Source organism: Oncorhynchus kisutch, unplaced genomic scaffold, assembly GCF_002021735.2.
Source record: "Oncorhynchus kisutch isolate 150728-3 unplaced genomic scaffold, Okis_V2 scaffold1634, whole genome shotgun sequence".
In the NCBI taxonomy this organism is placed as follows: Eukaryota; Metazoa; Chordata; class Actinopteri; order Salmoniformes; family Salmonidae; genus Oncorhynchus; species Oncorhynchus kisutch.
The window spans coordinates 30,805-48,033 of NW_022263579.1; the positions used below are offsets into that span (position 1 = coordinate 30,805).

General features: G+C 43.6%; 1 protein-coding gene across 2 annotated transcripts; it reads right to left on the minus strand.

Annotated features, from left to right (window-relative positions):
• Positions 1-8,399: 8,399 nt before the first annotated feature.
• LOC116366984 (exportin-1-like) lies at positions 8,400-15,923 on the minus strand. 2 transcript variants are annotated; one of them, XM_031818816.1, is made up of 4 exons: positions 15,743-15,923; positions 13,690-13,849; positions 10,703-10,799; positions 8,400-9,959 (listed from the first exon to the last, which is right to left on the minus strand). In XM_031818816.1, exons 1-4 carry the CDS (start codon positions 15,906-15,908, stop codon positions 9,813-9,815), a joined length of 570 nt encoding a protein of 189 aa, XP_031674676.1. In that variant the 5' UTR covers positions 15,909-15,923; the 3' UTR covers positions 8,400-9,812. The 2 variants fall into 2 exon arrangements, with proteins under 2 accessions (XP_031674676.1, XP_031674675.1); XM_031818815.1 differs by lacking the exon at positions 8,400-9,959 and adding an exon at positions 10,053-10,515.
• Positions 15,924-17,229: the final 1,306 nt, after the last annotated feature.

Below are 17,229 nucleotides of genomic sequence, written 5' to 3' on the forward strand. Positions count from 1 at the left end.
ATTGCATGACATTTTTTAAAACTATTGTTTGTGCAGTTCATTCTGTCTGTCTTTCCCTCAGAGAAAGAAAATTAGAGACAAAGGGAGAATATGGGCTTTTGATAAGAAGGGTAACGCATATTATTAAAATCTCTAGGTCTTTTATTTAACTAGTCTAGTCAAGGTCTAAGCCCTTAAATCTCAATATCTACTAAGCGAACATATGGAATTGTTTTAAAGTGGTTCATTTAGCCATTTGATTTGGAATTTTAGGATGAATATATTTTAATATATATTTAATATACTTACATTTTTATCATTTTATGAAACATTGAATTTAGCCTTTACTGCTATAACGGCAGGTGGTTAGAGCATTGGACTAGTAATCGAAAGGTTGCAAGTTCAAATCCCCGAGCTGACAAGGTACAAAATCTGTCGTTCTGCCCCTGAACAGGCAGTTAACCCACTGTTCCCCTGAACAAGGCAGTTAACCCACTGTTCCTAGGCCGTCATTGAAAATAAGAATTTGTTCTTAACTGACTTGCCTGGTTAAATAAAGGTAAAAAAAATAAAAATAAAAAAATCATAGAAATGCAATGAGCAGACAAGTCATAAAATGTCTAATCAGGTTGAAGTGTCTGTCCTATATCTCTGAGAGAGAAGAAAACTCTGGGAAATAAAACCAGTAGAACCATGTTTGGTCACGTTGTTCATATTAGTTTGTTACGCAAACGGTTGGGGTTTTATAGATCATTTCGTGAAGATTTTCTTTTCCCGGATCCTCTAGTGTAGAAAAACGACTGCTCTCTCAAAGCCCCGTGTTATGGAATAGGCGCAAACTTTATATCGGACGAAAGAGGGGATTGAGTTGCCGCCACTACAAGAAACGGCAAGTCTAGTTTCAACACAAAAGTTGTTCTTGGAAAGACGAGGCAGGGTGAGTAAAAATAGGAACACTGGGGCATGAGTTTGTGTGGGGGGGGGTTCATTCTCTCCTTCCCATACAGTATGGGCACTGGGGTCTCTCTTACGCTCCTTCTCGCCATGTGGCTGGCCAGCTGGGTGGTTTACGTAGGTAACAGGCTTCCTCCACAACTCTGAGAAGTCTATATTTATAACCTCAGCATGGAGCCATGTGCAGGGGAGGGGAGGGGAGGGGTGGGGGGGGCTAGGATTTTGTACCAAATGGTGCCCTATTCCCTATATAGTGATAGTGCACTGTATAGGGATTAGGATGCCATTTGGAGTGTATCTGGGCACCTTCCCAGCGGTGCTGTGAGCTCTCCAAAAGGAATGCCATACCAGGGCTATGGCTCACTGGAAGCAGACCTGGGTTCAAACACTACTCAACATCTTTCAAACGTTAAGTGTTTGCTCTAGTCTTCCCGGAGTGCCAGGTGGGAAGGGTTTGCACTTTTAAAACAAATTAATTGGTTCCATTAAGCCAGGCAAGCTCAATCAAGCACCTATACAGTATTTCAAATGATTTTGATTAGTATTTGAACCCAGGTTTGTTCCCTGGAAGTGGGTCATAGGGGAGAGGGTCTCTGGTTACCCCCAGAGAACTGCCCCCTGTGTGAGGTGGGTTTAGTGATCATTTCAGCACAAGCTCTGCGTTCATGAATTATTACCCAAAAAGTTTAATGGCTGACTTCATCACTAAACAAAACATGGCTGAATCCTGTCAGCAGAATGGGGCTGTAGTACTTCTAATGGAGATGAGGTCAGCAGAATGGGGCTGTAGTACTTCTAATGGAGATGAGGTCAGCAGGATGGGGCTGTAGTACTTCTAATGGAGATGAGGTCAGCAGAATGGGGCTGTAGTACTTCTAATGGAGATGAGGTCAGCAGGATGGGGCTGTAGTACTTCTAATGGAGATGAGGTCAGCAGAATGGGGCTGTAGTACTTCTAATGGAGATGAGGTCAGCAGAATGGGGCTGTAGTACTTCTAATAGAGATGAGGTCAGCAGAATGGGGCTGTAGTACTTCTAATAGAGATGAGGTCAGCAGAATGGGGCTGTAGTACTTCTAATGGAGATGAGGTCAGCAGAATGGGGCTGTAGTACTTCTAATGGAGATGAGGTCAGCAGAATGGGGCTGTAGTACTTCTAATGGAGATTAGGTCAGCAGAATGGGGCTGTAGTACTTCTAATGGAGATGAGGTCAGCAGAATGGGGCTGTAGTACTTCTAATGGAGATGAGGTCAGCAGAATGGGGCTGTAGTACTTCTAATGGAGATGAGGTCGGCAGAATGGGGCTGTAGTACTTCTAATGGAGATGAGGTCTGCGGAATGGGGCTGTAGTACTTCTAATGGAGATGAGGTCAGCGGAATCGGGCTGTAGTACTTCTAATGGAGATGAGGTCAGCGGAATGGGGCTGTAGTACTTCTAATGGAGATGAGGTCAGCGGAATGGGGCTGTGGTACTTCTAATGGAGATGAGGTCAGCAGAATGGGGCTGTAGTACTTCTAATGGAGATGAGGTCAGCAGGATGGGGCTGTAGTACTTCTAATGGAGATGAGGTCAGCAGGATGGGGCTGTAGTACTTCTAATAGAGATGAGGTCAGCAGAATGGGGCTGTAGTACTTCTAATAGAGATGAGGTCAGCAGAATGGGGCTGTAGTACTTCTAATGGAGATGAGGTCTGCGGAATGGGGCTGTAGTACTTCTAATGGAGATGAGGTCAGCGGAATCGGGCTGTAGTACTTCTAATGGAGATGAGGTCAGCGGAATGGGGCTGTAGTACTTCTAATGGAGATGAGGTCAGCGGAATGGGGCTGTAGTACTTCTAATGGAGATGAGGTCAGTGGAATGGGGCTGTGGTACTTCTAATGGAGATGAGGTCAGCAGAATGGGGCTGTAGTACTTCTAATGGAGATGAGGTCAGCAGGATGGGGCTGTAGTACTTCTAATGGAGATGAGGTCAGCAGAATGGGGCTGTAGTACTTCTAATAGAGATGAGGTCAGCAGAATGGGGCTGTAGTACTTCTAATAGAGATGAGGTCAGCAGAATGGGGCTGTAGTACTTCTAATGGAGATGAGGTCAGCAGAATGGGGCTGTAGTACTTCTAATGGAGATGAGGTCAGCAGAATGGGGCTGTAGTACTTCTAATGGAGATTAGGTCAGCAGAATGGGGCTGTAGTACTTCTAATGGAGATGAGGTCAGCAGAATGGGGCTGTAGTACTTCTAATGGAGATGAGGTCAGCAGAATGGGGCTGTAGTACTTCTAATGGAGATGAGGTCAGCCGAATGGGGCTGTAGTACTTCTAATAGAGATGAGGTCAGCAGAATGGGGCTGTAGTACTTCTAATGGAGATGACGTCAGCCGAATGGGGCTGTAGTACTTCTAATGGAGATGAGGTCAGCAGGATGGGGCTGTAGTACTTCTAATGGAGATGAGGTCAGCAGGATGGGGCTGTAGTACTTCTAATGGAGATGAGGTCAGCAGAATGGGGCTGTAGTACTTCTAATAGAGATGAGGTCAGCAGAATGGGGCTGTAGTACTTCTAATAGAGATGAGGTCAGCAGAATGGGGCTGTAGTACTTCTAATGGAGATGAGGTCAGCAGAATGGGGCTGTAGTACTTCTAATGGAGATTAGGTCAGCAGAATGGGGCTGTAGTACTTCTAATGGAGATTAGGTCAGCAGAATGGGGCTGTAGTACTTCTAATGGAGATGAGGTCAGCAGAATGGGGCTGTAGTACTTCTAATAGAGATGAGGTCAGCAGAATGGGGCTGTAGTACTTCTAATGGAGATGAGGTCAGCAGAATGGGGCTGTAGTACTTCTAATGGAGATGAGGTCAGCAGAATGGGGCTGTAGTACTTCTAATAGAGATGAGGTCAGCAGAATGGGGCTGTAGTACTTCTAATGGAGATGAGATCAGCAGAATGGGGCTGTAGTACTTCTAATGGAGATGAGGTCAGCAGAATGGGGCTGTAGTACTTCTAATGGAGATGAGGTCAGCAGAATGGGGCTGTAGTACTTCTAATGGAGATGAGGTCGGCAGAATGGGGCTGTAGTACTTCTAATGGAGATGAGGTCTGCGGAATGGGGCTGTAGTACTTCTAATGGAGATGAGGTCAGCGGAATCGGGCTGTAGTACTTCTAATGGAGATGAGGTCAGCGGAATGGGGCTGTAGTACTTCTAATGGAGATGAGGTCAGCGGAATGGGGCTGTGGTACTTCTAATGGAGATGAGGTCAGCAGAATGGGGCTGTGGTACTTCTAATGGAGATGAGGTCAGCAGGATGGGGCTGTAGTACTTCTAATGGAGATGAGGTCAGCAGGATGGGGCTGTAGTACTTCTAATAGAGATGAGGTCAGCAGAATGGGGCTGTAGTACTTCTAATAGAGATGAGGTCAGCAGAATGGGGCTGTAGTACTTCTAATGGAGATGAGGTCTGCGGAATGGGGCTGTAGTACTTCTAATGGAGATGAGGTCAGCGGAATCGGGCTGTAGTACTTCTAATGGAGATGAGGTCAGCGGAATGGGGCTGTAGTACTTCTAATGGAGATGAGGTCAGCGGAATGGGGCTGTAGTACTTCTAATGGAGATGAGGTCAGTGGAATGGGGCTGTGGTACTTCTAATGGAGATGAGGTCAGCAGAATGGGGCTGTAGTACTTCTAATGGAGATGAGGTCAGCAGGATGGGGCTGTAGTACTTCTAATGGAGATGAGGTCAGCAGAATGGGGCTGTAGTACTTCTAATAGAGATGAGGTCAGCAGAATGGGGCTGTAGTACTTCTAATAGAGATGAGGTCAGCAGAATGGGGCTGTAGTACTTCTAATGGAGATGAGGTCAGCAGAATGGGGCTGTAGTACTTCTAATGGAGATGAGGTCAGCAGAATGGGGCTGTAGTACTTCTAATGGAGATTAGGTCAGCAGAATGGGGCTGTAGTACTTCTAATGGAGATGAGGTCAGCAGAATGGGGCTGTAGTACTTCTAATGGAGATGAGGTCAGCAGAATGGGGCTGTAGTACTTCTAATGGAGATGAGGTCAGCCGAATGGGGCTGTAGTACTTCTAATAGAGATGAGGTCAGCAGAATGGGGCTGTAGTACTTCTAATGGAGATGACGTCAGCCGAATGGGGCTGTAGTACTTCTAATGGAGATGAGGTCAGCAGGATGGGGCTGTAGTACTTCTAATGGAGATGAGGTCAGCAGGATGGGGCTGTAGTACTTCTAATGGAGATGAGGTCAGCAGAATGGGGCTGTAGTACTTCTAATAGAGATGAGGTCAGCAGAATGGGGCTGTAGTACTTCTAATAGAGATGAGGTCAGCAGAATGGGGCTGTAGTACTTCTAATGGAGATGAGGTCAGCAGAATGGGGCTGTAGTACTTCTAATGGAGATTAGGTCAGCAGAATGGGGCTGTAGTACTTCTAATGGAGATGAGGTCAGCAGAATGGGGCTGTAGTACTTCTAATGGAGATGAGGTCAGCAGAATGGGGCTGTAGTACTTCTAATGGAGATGAGGTCAGCCGAATGGGGCTGTAGTACTTCTAATGGAGATGAGGTCAGCAGAATGGGGCTGTAGTACTTCTAATGGAGATGACGTCAGCCGAATGGGGCTGTAGTACTTCTAATGGAGATGAGGTCAGCAGAATGGGGCTGTAGTACTTCTAATAGAGATGAGGTCAGCAGAATGGGGCTGTAGTACTTCTAATAGAGATGAGGTCAGCAGAATGGGGCTGTAGTACTTCTAATGGAGATGAGGTCAGCAGAATGGGGTTGTAGTACTTCTAATAGAGATGAGGTCAGCAGAATGGGGCTGTAGTACTTCTAATGGAGATGAGGTCAGCAGAATGGGGCTGTAGTACTTCTAATAGAGATGAGATCAGCAGAATGGGGCTGTAGTACTTCTAATGGAGATGAGGTCTGCGGAATGGGGCTGTAGTACTTCTAATGGAGATGAGGTCAGCGGAATCGGGCTGTAGTACTTCTAATGGAGATGAGGTCAGCAGAATGGGGCTGTAGTACTTCTAATAGAGATGAGGTCAGCAGAATGGGGCTGTAGTACTTCTAATGGAGATGAGGTCAGCAGAATGGGGCTGTAGTACTTCTAATAGAGATGAGATCAGCAGAATGGGGCTGTAGTACTTCTAATGGAGATGAGGTCAGCAGAATGGGGCTGTAGTACTTCTAATGGAGATGAGGTCAGCAGAATGGGGCTGTAGTATTTCTAATAGAGATGAGGTCAGCAGAATGGGGCTGTAGTACTTCTAATGGAGATGAGGTCAGCAGAATGGGGCTGTAGTACTTCTAATGGAGATGAGGTCAGCAGAATGGGGCTGTAGTACTTCTAATAGAGATGAGGTCAGCAGAATGGGGCTGTAGTACTTCTAATGGAGATGAGGTCAGCAGAATGGGGCTGTAGTACTTCTAATGGAGATGAGGTCAGCCGAATGGGGCTGTAGTACTTCTTCTAATAGAGATGAGGTCAGCAGAATGGGGCTGTAGTACTTCTAATGGAGATGAGGTCAGCCGAATGGGGCTGTAGTACTTCTAATAGAGATGAGGTCAGCAGAATGGGGCTGTAGTACTTCTAATGGAGATGACGTCAGCCGAATGGGGCTCTAGTACTTCTAATGGAGATGAGGTCAGCAGAATGGGGCTGTAGTACTTCTAATAGAGATGAGGTCAGCCGAATGGGGCTCTAGTACTTCTAATGGAGATGAGGTCAGCAGAATGGGGCTGTAGTACTTCTAATGGAGATTCTCTATCTAAACTGTTCTGTGTATAGCTGCAGCTTGTGCTTGTCACAGGCATCCATGATATAGAGGACTGGACCTCCCTAAACAGAGTATTTTGTTTCAGTGTGAGACAGTCAGCGTAACCTTTAGTGGAATACCACTAGGTTATCAGTGATTAGTGTGGGGGGGGTCGTTTTACTGCAGCCCAACCTTGGCCAAAGACGTTAAAATGGAAATTGACACGCCACAGGAATATCTAGTGTGTGTTGTGAGAGAGCTCAGACACTGGCATAAAGAGGGCAGAGTGACGCAGTGACACATCATCAGCCTCATGTTTCACTAGAAATCAGTTGGTGTGTTCACCTCAGCCAGAGAGAGGGGAAGTGGGCAAGATTCTGCCAGCCTGTCAGTGTAGAGAACAGGAGACGGGGCCTGTAGCCAGTGATGGTTCCTGGAACAGTCGTCAATCAGAGCAGTTACCACCATCCCTCAGTTCTCTATCAGAGCAGTTACCACCATCCCTCAGTTCTCTATCAGAGCAGTTACCACCATCCCTCAGTTCTCTATCAGAGCAGTTACCACCATCCCTCAGTTCTCTCTCAGAGCAGTTTACCACCATCTATCAGAGCAGTTACCACCATCTATCAGAGCAGTTACCACCATCTATCAGAGCAGTTACCACCATCCCTCAGTTCTCTATCAGAGCAGTTACCACCATCCCTCAGTTCTCTACCATCCCTCAGTTCTCTCTCAGAGCAGTTACCACCATCCCTCAGTTCTCTCTCAGAGCAGTTACCACCATCCCTCAGTTCTCTCTCAGAGCAGTTACTACCATCCCTCAGTACTCTATCAGAGCAGTTACCACCATCCCTCAGTTCTCTATCAGAGCAGTTACCACCATCCCTCAGTTCTCTCTCAGAGCAGTTTACCACCATCTATCAGAGCAGTTACCACCATCTATCAGAGCAGTTACCACCATCTTATCAGAGCAGTTACCACCATCCCTCAGTTCTCTATCAGAGCAGTTACCACCATCCCTCAGTTCTCTATCAGAGCAGTTACCACCATCCCTCAGTTCTCTATCAGAGCAGTTACCACCATCCCTCAGTTCTCTATCAGAGCAGTTACCACCATCCCTCAGTTCTCTATCAGAGCAGTTACCACCATCCCTCAGTTCTCTATCAGGGCAGTTACCACCATCCCTCAGTTCTCTATCAGGGCAGTTACCACCATCCCTCAGTTCTCTATCAGAGCAGTTACCACCATCCCTCAGTTCTCTATCAGAGCAGTTACCACCATCCCTCAGTTCTCTATCAGAGCAGTTACCACCATCCCTCAGTTCTCTATCAGAGCAGTTACCACCATCCCTCAGTTCTCTATCAGGGCAGTTACCACCATCCCTCAGTTCTCTATCAGAGCAGTTACCACCATCCCTCAGTTCACTCTTGCTCTGAAGGAGCTAAAGGGTGTGTAGGTTTTTGTTACAGCCCAGCACTGAAACACTTTTTATTCAACAATTCAGGTATTGATTATTAGTTGATCAGGGTCATGTGTTTTAATGCTTGGTTCTCTCTCAGGAGAAAGAAGTTACTACAGACAGACCAGGGTTGGTGACCACTACTTTAGAGAACATGAATATTTAAATAAATAAAAGTCACACTTAACTGCCACCACAAAGAAAAGTGATGTATGAAAAATAAATTGAGGCCAGAGGCATTGGTTATAAAATCCTCAACTTTAATCAGTTCAAAAAGTTTCACAACAACTGTAACGAGTAGAGAAGGGGAACTATTTGCCATTTACAGATTGAGTTTGGATTAGGAATTATACATTTGTTGCTTAATCAAACTATTGGCAACTAATTATTTCACTCTGGAATAAAAAGCCTTTTGTTTTGGATAGAAGACATGTTATAAAGATCCAAATAAACAATGCAAAAATACTAAATGAAATGTAAACTGAGTTGTGTTTATTTTTAGCTTGTCTTCTAAGGTAGTGTTGTTGAAGCACTACTAGCATGGTAAACAATGTCAATTAGTTCCAATTCAGAATCTCAAAAGCCGACCGACAGAAGTTAAACAGGAGTTTGTTATATAAAGATGCAGTTATTTTGAACCCATAAATAACATTTCAATAACCGCTTCTTCTTTCTGTTAAAGGTCCATTTGAATGAAGAGCTCACCATGGAGCAACGATCCTCACAGAGGATAACTAAACGCCCATGTCGTCTAGGCGACAGCACACGCACTCAACACACCCACAAAAAATACACTAAATAATAATGCTGTTCCCATGGTAATTCATGTGCTATAGAATTGGGATGATATGCACATAATCTGACTGTCTTGCGCCGATGATGCTCCTTCCTGTCTTCCTAGTTCCCGCCTCCAGTCACAGCCAGGCGACCAAACGCAGTAGGTTTCTTTCAGTTGGGCGGAGGTTCAACCAATGAGCACGGCCGCTAGCCTGACCACCTGACACACAAAGCAGCAGCATCTCTGACTTCCTTCCTTCATAATCCGCTAGCTTCACATTCTAACCACAATGCATTGGGTTGGGAATCAGACGCAGGGTGCACATACACACACACACACACACACACTTCTAGAACACCACTTCATTCCTTCCAGTCTGTCACATCATAGTTCTAGAAGCCTCTTTGCTGAGAACTTTTTGACACATATGCCTTGTTGCACAAAAACTCTTCTGTCTCACTATATATATGTGTGTGTGTGTGTGTGTGTCTGTGTGTGTGTGTGAGAGAGATAACATGTGGAGGGGAGGAAACAAGTGAAGTTCAGAAATCTTACCATACGTCTGCTTCATGTCATGCAGCTAGGGGGGTGATGACCCCTGACCCCTGACCAAATAAACAGTGGAAACATAGTACACAGAAGTCCCCATATAAAACAGGTGTAACGGGCCACGGGGTGACGCAGTACGTCATCATTTACATATTGACATGGTTTTTGGTGGACAGAACAGCTGATGGATGAGGACGGGCGTGTCTGCTCTCTCCGTACCTCAGCAAAGTGACCGGGGGGCCTCCCACCTCCCACCTCTCTTTCCTTCTGTTCGGGTTAGTTTTGTGTGTTTGTTGGTGTGCCTGTATGTACAGTAACAGCAGGACGTCTCAATCACACATCTCCTCAGGTATTTCGTGTGGGTTGAGGATACCGGGAACTGACATCTGTAGCTTGTGTTTCTCCTCCTGCGCCTGACGCAGCGACGCCTCCCGCTCCTCTAGGAACAGGTCTGTGGTGTCCTCTCCTGCAAACTCCTACAGGAGGAGAGAGAGAGACATTACCACACAGACAGACAGCAACAGGTCTGTGGTGTCCTCTCCTACAGGAGGAGAGAGAGAGACATTACCACACAGACAGACAGCAACAGGTCTGTGGTGTCCTCTCCTACAGGAGGAGAGAGAGAGAGACATTACCACACAGACAGACAGCAACAGGTCTGTGGTGTCCACCCCTGCAAACTCCTACAGGAGGAGAGAGAGAGACTATCACACAGACAGACAGACAGCAACAGGTCTGTGGTGTCCTCCCCTGCAAACTCCTTCAGGAGGAGAGAGACATTACCACACAGACAGACAGCAACAGGTCTGTGGTATCCTCTCCTACAGGAGGAGAGAGAGAGACATTACCACACATACAGACAGCAACAGGTCTGTGGTGTCCTCCCCTGCAAACTCCTACAGGAGGAGAGAGAGAGACACTATCACACAGACAGACAGCAACAGGTCTGTGGTGTCCTCTGCTACAGGAGGAGAGAGACATTACCACACAGACAGACAGCAACAGGTCTGTGGTGTCCTCCCCTGCAAACTCCTACAGGAGGAGAGAGAGAGACACTATCACACAGACAGACAGACAGCAACAGGTCTGTGGTGTCCTCTCCTACAGGAGGGGAGAAGAGGGTCCCTGTATATAAACACACACAGACACAGGTCTGTGGTGTCCTCTCCTACAGAGATATACAGAGGAACCTCGGTTGGAGGTGGAGGAAAAGGCTCACCTTAATCTGTACCAGGAAGTCCCTCAGGTGTTCCTTGAAGGCTGCAATATCCTGGTTTAGACTGAACAGTCCTGTTACGAACACCTTGACCTGGGCACTGAGAGACAAGACAACGTAGAAGACATAGATAAACAGGACAACGGTGTTGTGGTCGTACGTGTTCTATGTAGTGAATCTGTTATTCAATGTGTTTCTATTGGCTAATAGCAGTAAGGACTATCTGTTGTTCTATGTAGTGAATCTTATTCAATGTGTTTCTATTGGCTAATAGCAGTAAGGACTATCTGTTGTTCTATGTAGTGAATCTGTTATTCAATGTGTTTCTATTGGCTAATAGCAGTAAGGACTATCTGTTGTTCTATGTAGTGAATCTGTTATTCAATGTGTTTCTATTGGCTAATAGCAGTAAGGACTATCTGTTGTTCTATGTAGTGAATCTTATTCAATGTGTTTCTATTGGCTAATAGCAGTAAGGACTATCTGTTGTTCTATGTAGTGAATCTGTTATTCAATGTGTTTCTATTGCCTAATAGCAGTAAGGACTATCTGTTGTTCTATGTAGTGAATCTTATTCAATGTGTTTCTATTGGTTAATAGCAGTAAGGACTATCTGTTGTTCTATGTAGTGAATCTGTTATTCAATGTGTTTCTATTGGCTAATAGCAGTAAGGACTATCTGTTGTTCTATGTAGTGAATCTGTTATTCAATGTGTTTCTATTGGCTAATAGCAGTAAGGACTATCTGTTGTTCTATGTAGTGAATCTTATTCAATGTGTTTTATGGGCTAATAGCAGTAAGCAATGTTCCCTCTAAGGTGCGTGCGTTTGTGCGCACGCAGCTCCCCTGGGAGACTGACGCACAGAAGAAATATCAGCCCGTGCAGAGATGCGTGAGATTAAACTTCACTCAACTTTAAAGAGTTTTCCCCTTTAGTTAAAACTATCAGCGTTTCCCTTTACTGTGGGAATTGTGATTGAATCAACGCAATATTCACCTCATTCAATTCAACATACCGAAACTAAACTAACTATGCAAGACTTAGTATGCAAAACTAATTATGCAAGATATTTTCTTGAAGGCAGAACGCATCGGAGTAGGAGTAGGAGTAGGCACGACTCAGGCCCGTACTCTACACAGACCAGTGTACCATAACCAATCAGAGCTGCAGGAGGCCTATATGCAAATAGACCATTGCCATATATGGATCTGTGCAGCATTTTCCTTTCTGTTTTCCATGAGTTCATCTACAACTCCAGCACCTGCTAAAAGTACCTGGATGTGCCTACGTTCTTCAGCTTTTGTCCATATATGGATTTGTGCCATTCACTTTGAACTGGACTGTGTTTACAGCATGAGCGGTCATGAGTAGATGCGCTTGTTTTCAGATCAAAGCGAGAGCAGCATGTTGCCACTTGTGCACATTTTGTTCATATCCTTTGCTAGTTAGTGAGTTATTAGCCCAGTTATAGATCATTATTAGTCAACAATAGGGGAGTAATTACTAGTTAGTGAGTTATTAGCCCAGTTATAGATCATTATTAGTCAACAATAGGGGAGTAATTACTAGTTAGTGAGTTATTAGCCCAGTTATAGATCATTATTAGTCAAATCAAATCAAATCAAATTTATTTATATAGCCCTTCGTACATCAGCTGATATCTCAAAGTGCTGTACAGAAACCCAGCCTAAAACCCCAAACAGCAAGCAATGCAGGTGTAGAAGCAAGTCAACAATAGGAGAGTGATTACTAGTTATTAGCCCAGGTATAGATCATTATTAGTCAGCAATAGGGGAGTGATTACTAGTTAGTTAGTAGCCCAGTTATAGATCATTAATAGTCAGCAATAGGAGAGTGATTACTAGTTATTAGCCCAGTTATAGATCATTATTAGTCAGCAATAGGGGAGTAATTACTAGTTAGTGAGTTATTAGCCCAGTTATAGATCATTATTAGTCAACAATAGGGGAGTAATTACTAGTTAGTGAGTTATTAGCCCAGTTATAGATCATTATTAGTCAACAATAGGGGAGTAATTACTAGTTAGTGAGTTATTAGCCCAGGTATAGATCATTATTAGTCAGCAATAGGGGAGTGATTACTAGTTATTAGCCCAGTTATAGATCATTATTAGTCAGCAATAGGAGAGTGATTACTAGTTATTAGCCCAGTTATAGATCATTATTAGTCAGCAATAGGGGAGTGATTACTAGTTAGTTATTAGCCCAGTTATAGATCATTATTAGTCAGCAATAGGGGAGTGATTACTAGTTAGTTAGTAGCCCAGTTATAGATCATTATTAGTCAGCAATAGGGGAGTGATTACTAGTTAGTTATTAGCCCAGTTATAGATCATTATTAGTCAACAATAGGGGAGTGATTACTAGTTATTAGCCCAGTTATAGATCATTATTAGTCAGCAATAGGGGAGTGATTACTAGTTATTAGCCCAGTTATAGATCATTATTAGTCAGCAATAGGGGAGTGATTACTAGTTATTAGCCCAGTTATAGATCATTATTAGTCAGCAATAGGGGAGTAATTACTAGTTAGTGAGTTATTAGCCCAGTTATAGATCATTATTAGTCAGCAATAGGAGAGTGATTACTAGTTATTAGCCCAGTTATAGATCATTAATAGTCAGCAATAGGGGAGTGATTACTAGTTATTAGCCCAGTTATAGATCATTATTAGTCAGCAATAGGGGAGTGATTACTAGTTATTAGCCCAGTTATAGATCATTATTAGTCAGCAATAGGAGAGTGATTGTTTCATGTAAGAGCACAAAACATGTACATTTCTAGACATCTCTGAAAAGCAACTCAAGTAAAGAGCTTTTTTTTTGTCTTAAAGGGACAGTGTTGTATTTTGAGACAGGATTGTATAAGCTAAGTAGCCAATAGGCAGAGGGTAGCATCATTTTCCTGATTCTCTGTAATAATGGCATGTAAATAATGATGTATTTTATTTAAAGGTAAAGGTACTTACTCCTGTAGATGTGGGAAAGCAGTTTTGAGCAGGTTGGCCACGTACTCCTGTATGAAGACCTGGTTGTTGCCGGGGTTGGAGGGGTTGAGCTGGGTGTTGATCTTCCCTTCCTCCACCAGGTTAAACATGTAGGTCAGGATGGAGGCATGCATCGTCAGGCCTGGGGGAGAGGCAGAGAGACACACACAACAAGACATGCACAGTTAGGTGATATGGATTTATACAAATGGTAAAACAGAACGAGACGTGTGTTCTTTACCGGAAGTTTGTGCGTGTGTGTCCCAGCAAGCACATAACGTTCTGAGAACCATAGGTTTCTTAGAGCTTAGTGAGGGTGTGGTTGTCCTATGGTTATTTAGCATACAACCTTCCCACAACTTCCTGGGAATGGTGCAGTTGTTTGTCCTTGGAACATTCTCAGCACATTTAACTTGACAAAAAAACAACACTATTTGCTTTGTATGTCATTACTTTAACAAAAAACGTTTCCTAAAAGTTCAAACATGATTAAATTAACATGGTTACAATTTCGGTAACGTTCTCCAACTGGTTTGACATTGGGAATGTTCTCAAATATTCCAGAGAACATTAAGAAACAAAGTTATTCTGTGGAAATTTCAGTAATTCAGCATAACATTTCTTACAGATTTCCTCGTGGTTCTATTTAAAATCATGTTCTCAATTTGTTCCAAGAACGTTAAGGTGTAAGTTAAGGTTCAGTAACGTTCAGAGAACGTTCTAAGAATGTAATTGGAAAAAACATACATTCTCAGAACGTGAAGAAAACATTCTGTAAACTTTAGTAAGGTTCTAAGAATGTTATTTAAAAACATACATTCTCAGAACGTGAAGAAAACATTCTGTAAACTTTAGTAAGGTTCTAAGAATGTTATTTAAAAACATCTACATTCTGTTCTCAGCATCAACAAAACCGTCTATCCTCCATCTTGTTAAGTGTGTTCAGGTGTTAGCCACGCCCACTGATTGGCCACAGCTGATCTTAATGAGTCCTTGTTTCCTTTGAAATGGGGTCTGTTTGAATAGACTAAAAGGAGCAGCTTTGTATGAGTTAGAAACATGGCATGCTAGCTGCATCCTGGTGGTGCAGTGGACGAATTCAATGGATAGAGAATAGAAGATTATAGGCTTGAATCCCACTGATGCCGTGTCACAATAAAACAGAAATGTGCTTGTAGGGCTGAGAATTGCCAGAGTCCTCACGATACGATATCACAATACTTAAGTGCTGATATTATATCTATTTGACACTGTGATTTTATTGCAATTTGATGTTCCAAACATATTTCTTGCCATATGAGGGATAAGAGAGAACCATGAGACAACGAGTTGGATATAAAAGTGCTGAAAACAAATGGTCGTCCTTCTGAAAAAGATGGGAGAACAAAGATATGAAGGAAAAATACTGGAGTTTTGGTCAAAGTACAGCCAACTAGCACTAACATAATATTATCGAACCAAAACATCATCAAAGATAATATCCCAATATGTAACTGTGTACATTCCCCCCCCCCCCATCACTATGTGTTCTCATGATTAATGCAGAGGGAAATTCATTTCCATGTATTCTATCAGTGCGTGGAGTTTAAAAAATAACCTAAAATAACCTAGCAGTGTTTTTACAAGTCTCATTCAAACATTCAGTTTTAAAGACGTTTTTTTTTTAAACCTCAAAATAACCTCTTAGAGAATTAATAAAACCTTCTAGGAAAACTTTCAAGGAACCAGAGTAAAACGATCTCAGAACCTCCCAGCAAACTAAAAATGTCCATTACCAGAACAGGAAAAAATTTCACTTCCGTTCTCAGAAAGTTAAAAAAACGGTTTTGTTTACCAGTCAGGAAACGTATGTTTTCGTTCTCAGAACCAATGGGAAACAAAACACACAGTTCCCACAACCAAATGTGCTAGCTGGGGTGTGTGTTTGTATTCAGTACTCACCGGCAGCGAGTGTGTGTGTGTGTGTGTGTGTGTGTGCATGCTCGCTCATCGTCAGTGTGTGTGTGCGTTGCATCCGTGTGTGTACTGTACTCACCAGCAGTGTGTGATGTGTCAGTGACCACAGAGAAGATGTGCTGGAGGATGTCGCAGAAGTATGTCTGGTAGAAGCTCTGTGCTGCAGCCTCTTCCTGAGTCACGTTCTGCAGTAGAGTGTAGAGGATCTGAAGGCCTGCCACAGGAACATACACAATATATATCATATATATACACAGGATCTGAAGGCCTGCCACAGGAACATACACAATATATATCATATATATATACAGGATCTGAAGGCCTGCCACAGGAACATACACAATATATATATATATACACACAGGATCTGAAGGCCTGCCACAGGAACATACACAATATGTATCATGTACAGTGCATTCTAAAAGTTTTCAGACCCCTTGACTTTTTCTACATTTTCTTACGTTACAGCCTTATTCTAAAATGGATTATTGTTTTTTTGACAGATTTGCAGACTTGGCATTCTCTCAACCAGCTTCATGAGGTGGTCATCTGGAATGCATTTAAATGAATAGGTGTGCCTTGTTAAAAGTTCATTTGTGGAATTTCTTTCCTTCTTAATGTGTTTGAGCCAATGTGTTGTGTTGTGACAAGGTAGAGGTGGTATACAGAATATAGCCCTATTTGGTGATAGACCAAGTCCATATTATGGCAAGAATAGCTCAAATTTTATTTTACCTATATTTAACTAGGCAAGTCAGTTAAGAACAAATTCTTGTTTACAATGACAGCCTAGGAACAGTGGGTTAACTGCCTTGTTCAGGGGCAGAACGACAGATTTTTAACCCTGTCACCTCGGTGATTCAATCCATCAACCTTTCGGATACTGGCCCAACTCACTAACCGCTAGGCTACCTGCCACCCCCAAAATAAGCAAAGAGAAACGACAGTTCTTCGTTACATGAATGAGGTCAGGCACTGATGTTGGGCGATTAGGCCTGGCTCGCAGTCAGCATTCCAATTCATCCCAAAGGTGTTTGATGGTGTTGAAGTCAGGGCTCTGTGCAGGCCAGTCAAGTCCTTCCACACTGATCTCGACAAACCACTTCTGTATGGACCTCACTTTGTGCACAGGGGCATTGTCATGTTGAAACAGGGAATGTCCTTCCCCAAACTGTTGCCACAAAGATGGAAGCACAGAATGGTCTAGAATGTCATTGTATGATGTGGGGTTAAGATTTCCCTTCTCTGGAACTAAAGGGTCCGGACCATGAAAACAGTCCCAGACCATTATTCCTCCTCCACCAAACTTTACAGTTGGCACTATGCATTGGGGTAGGTAGAGTTCTCCTGGCATTCGCCAAACCCAGATTCATCCGTCGGACTGCCAAATGGTGAACCATGATTCATCACTCCAGAGAACGTGCTTCCACTGCTCCAGAGTCCAATGGCGGCTTTACACCTCTCCAGCCGACACTTGGCATTGCATAACTGCTACGCCATGGAAACCCATTTCATGAAGCGCCCGAAAAGTTATTGTGCTGATGTTGCTTCCAGGGGGAATTTGGA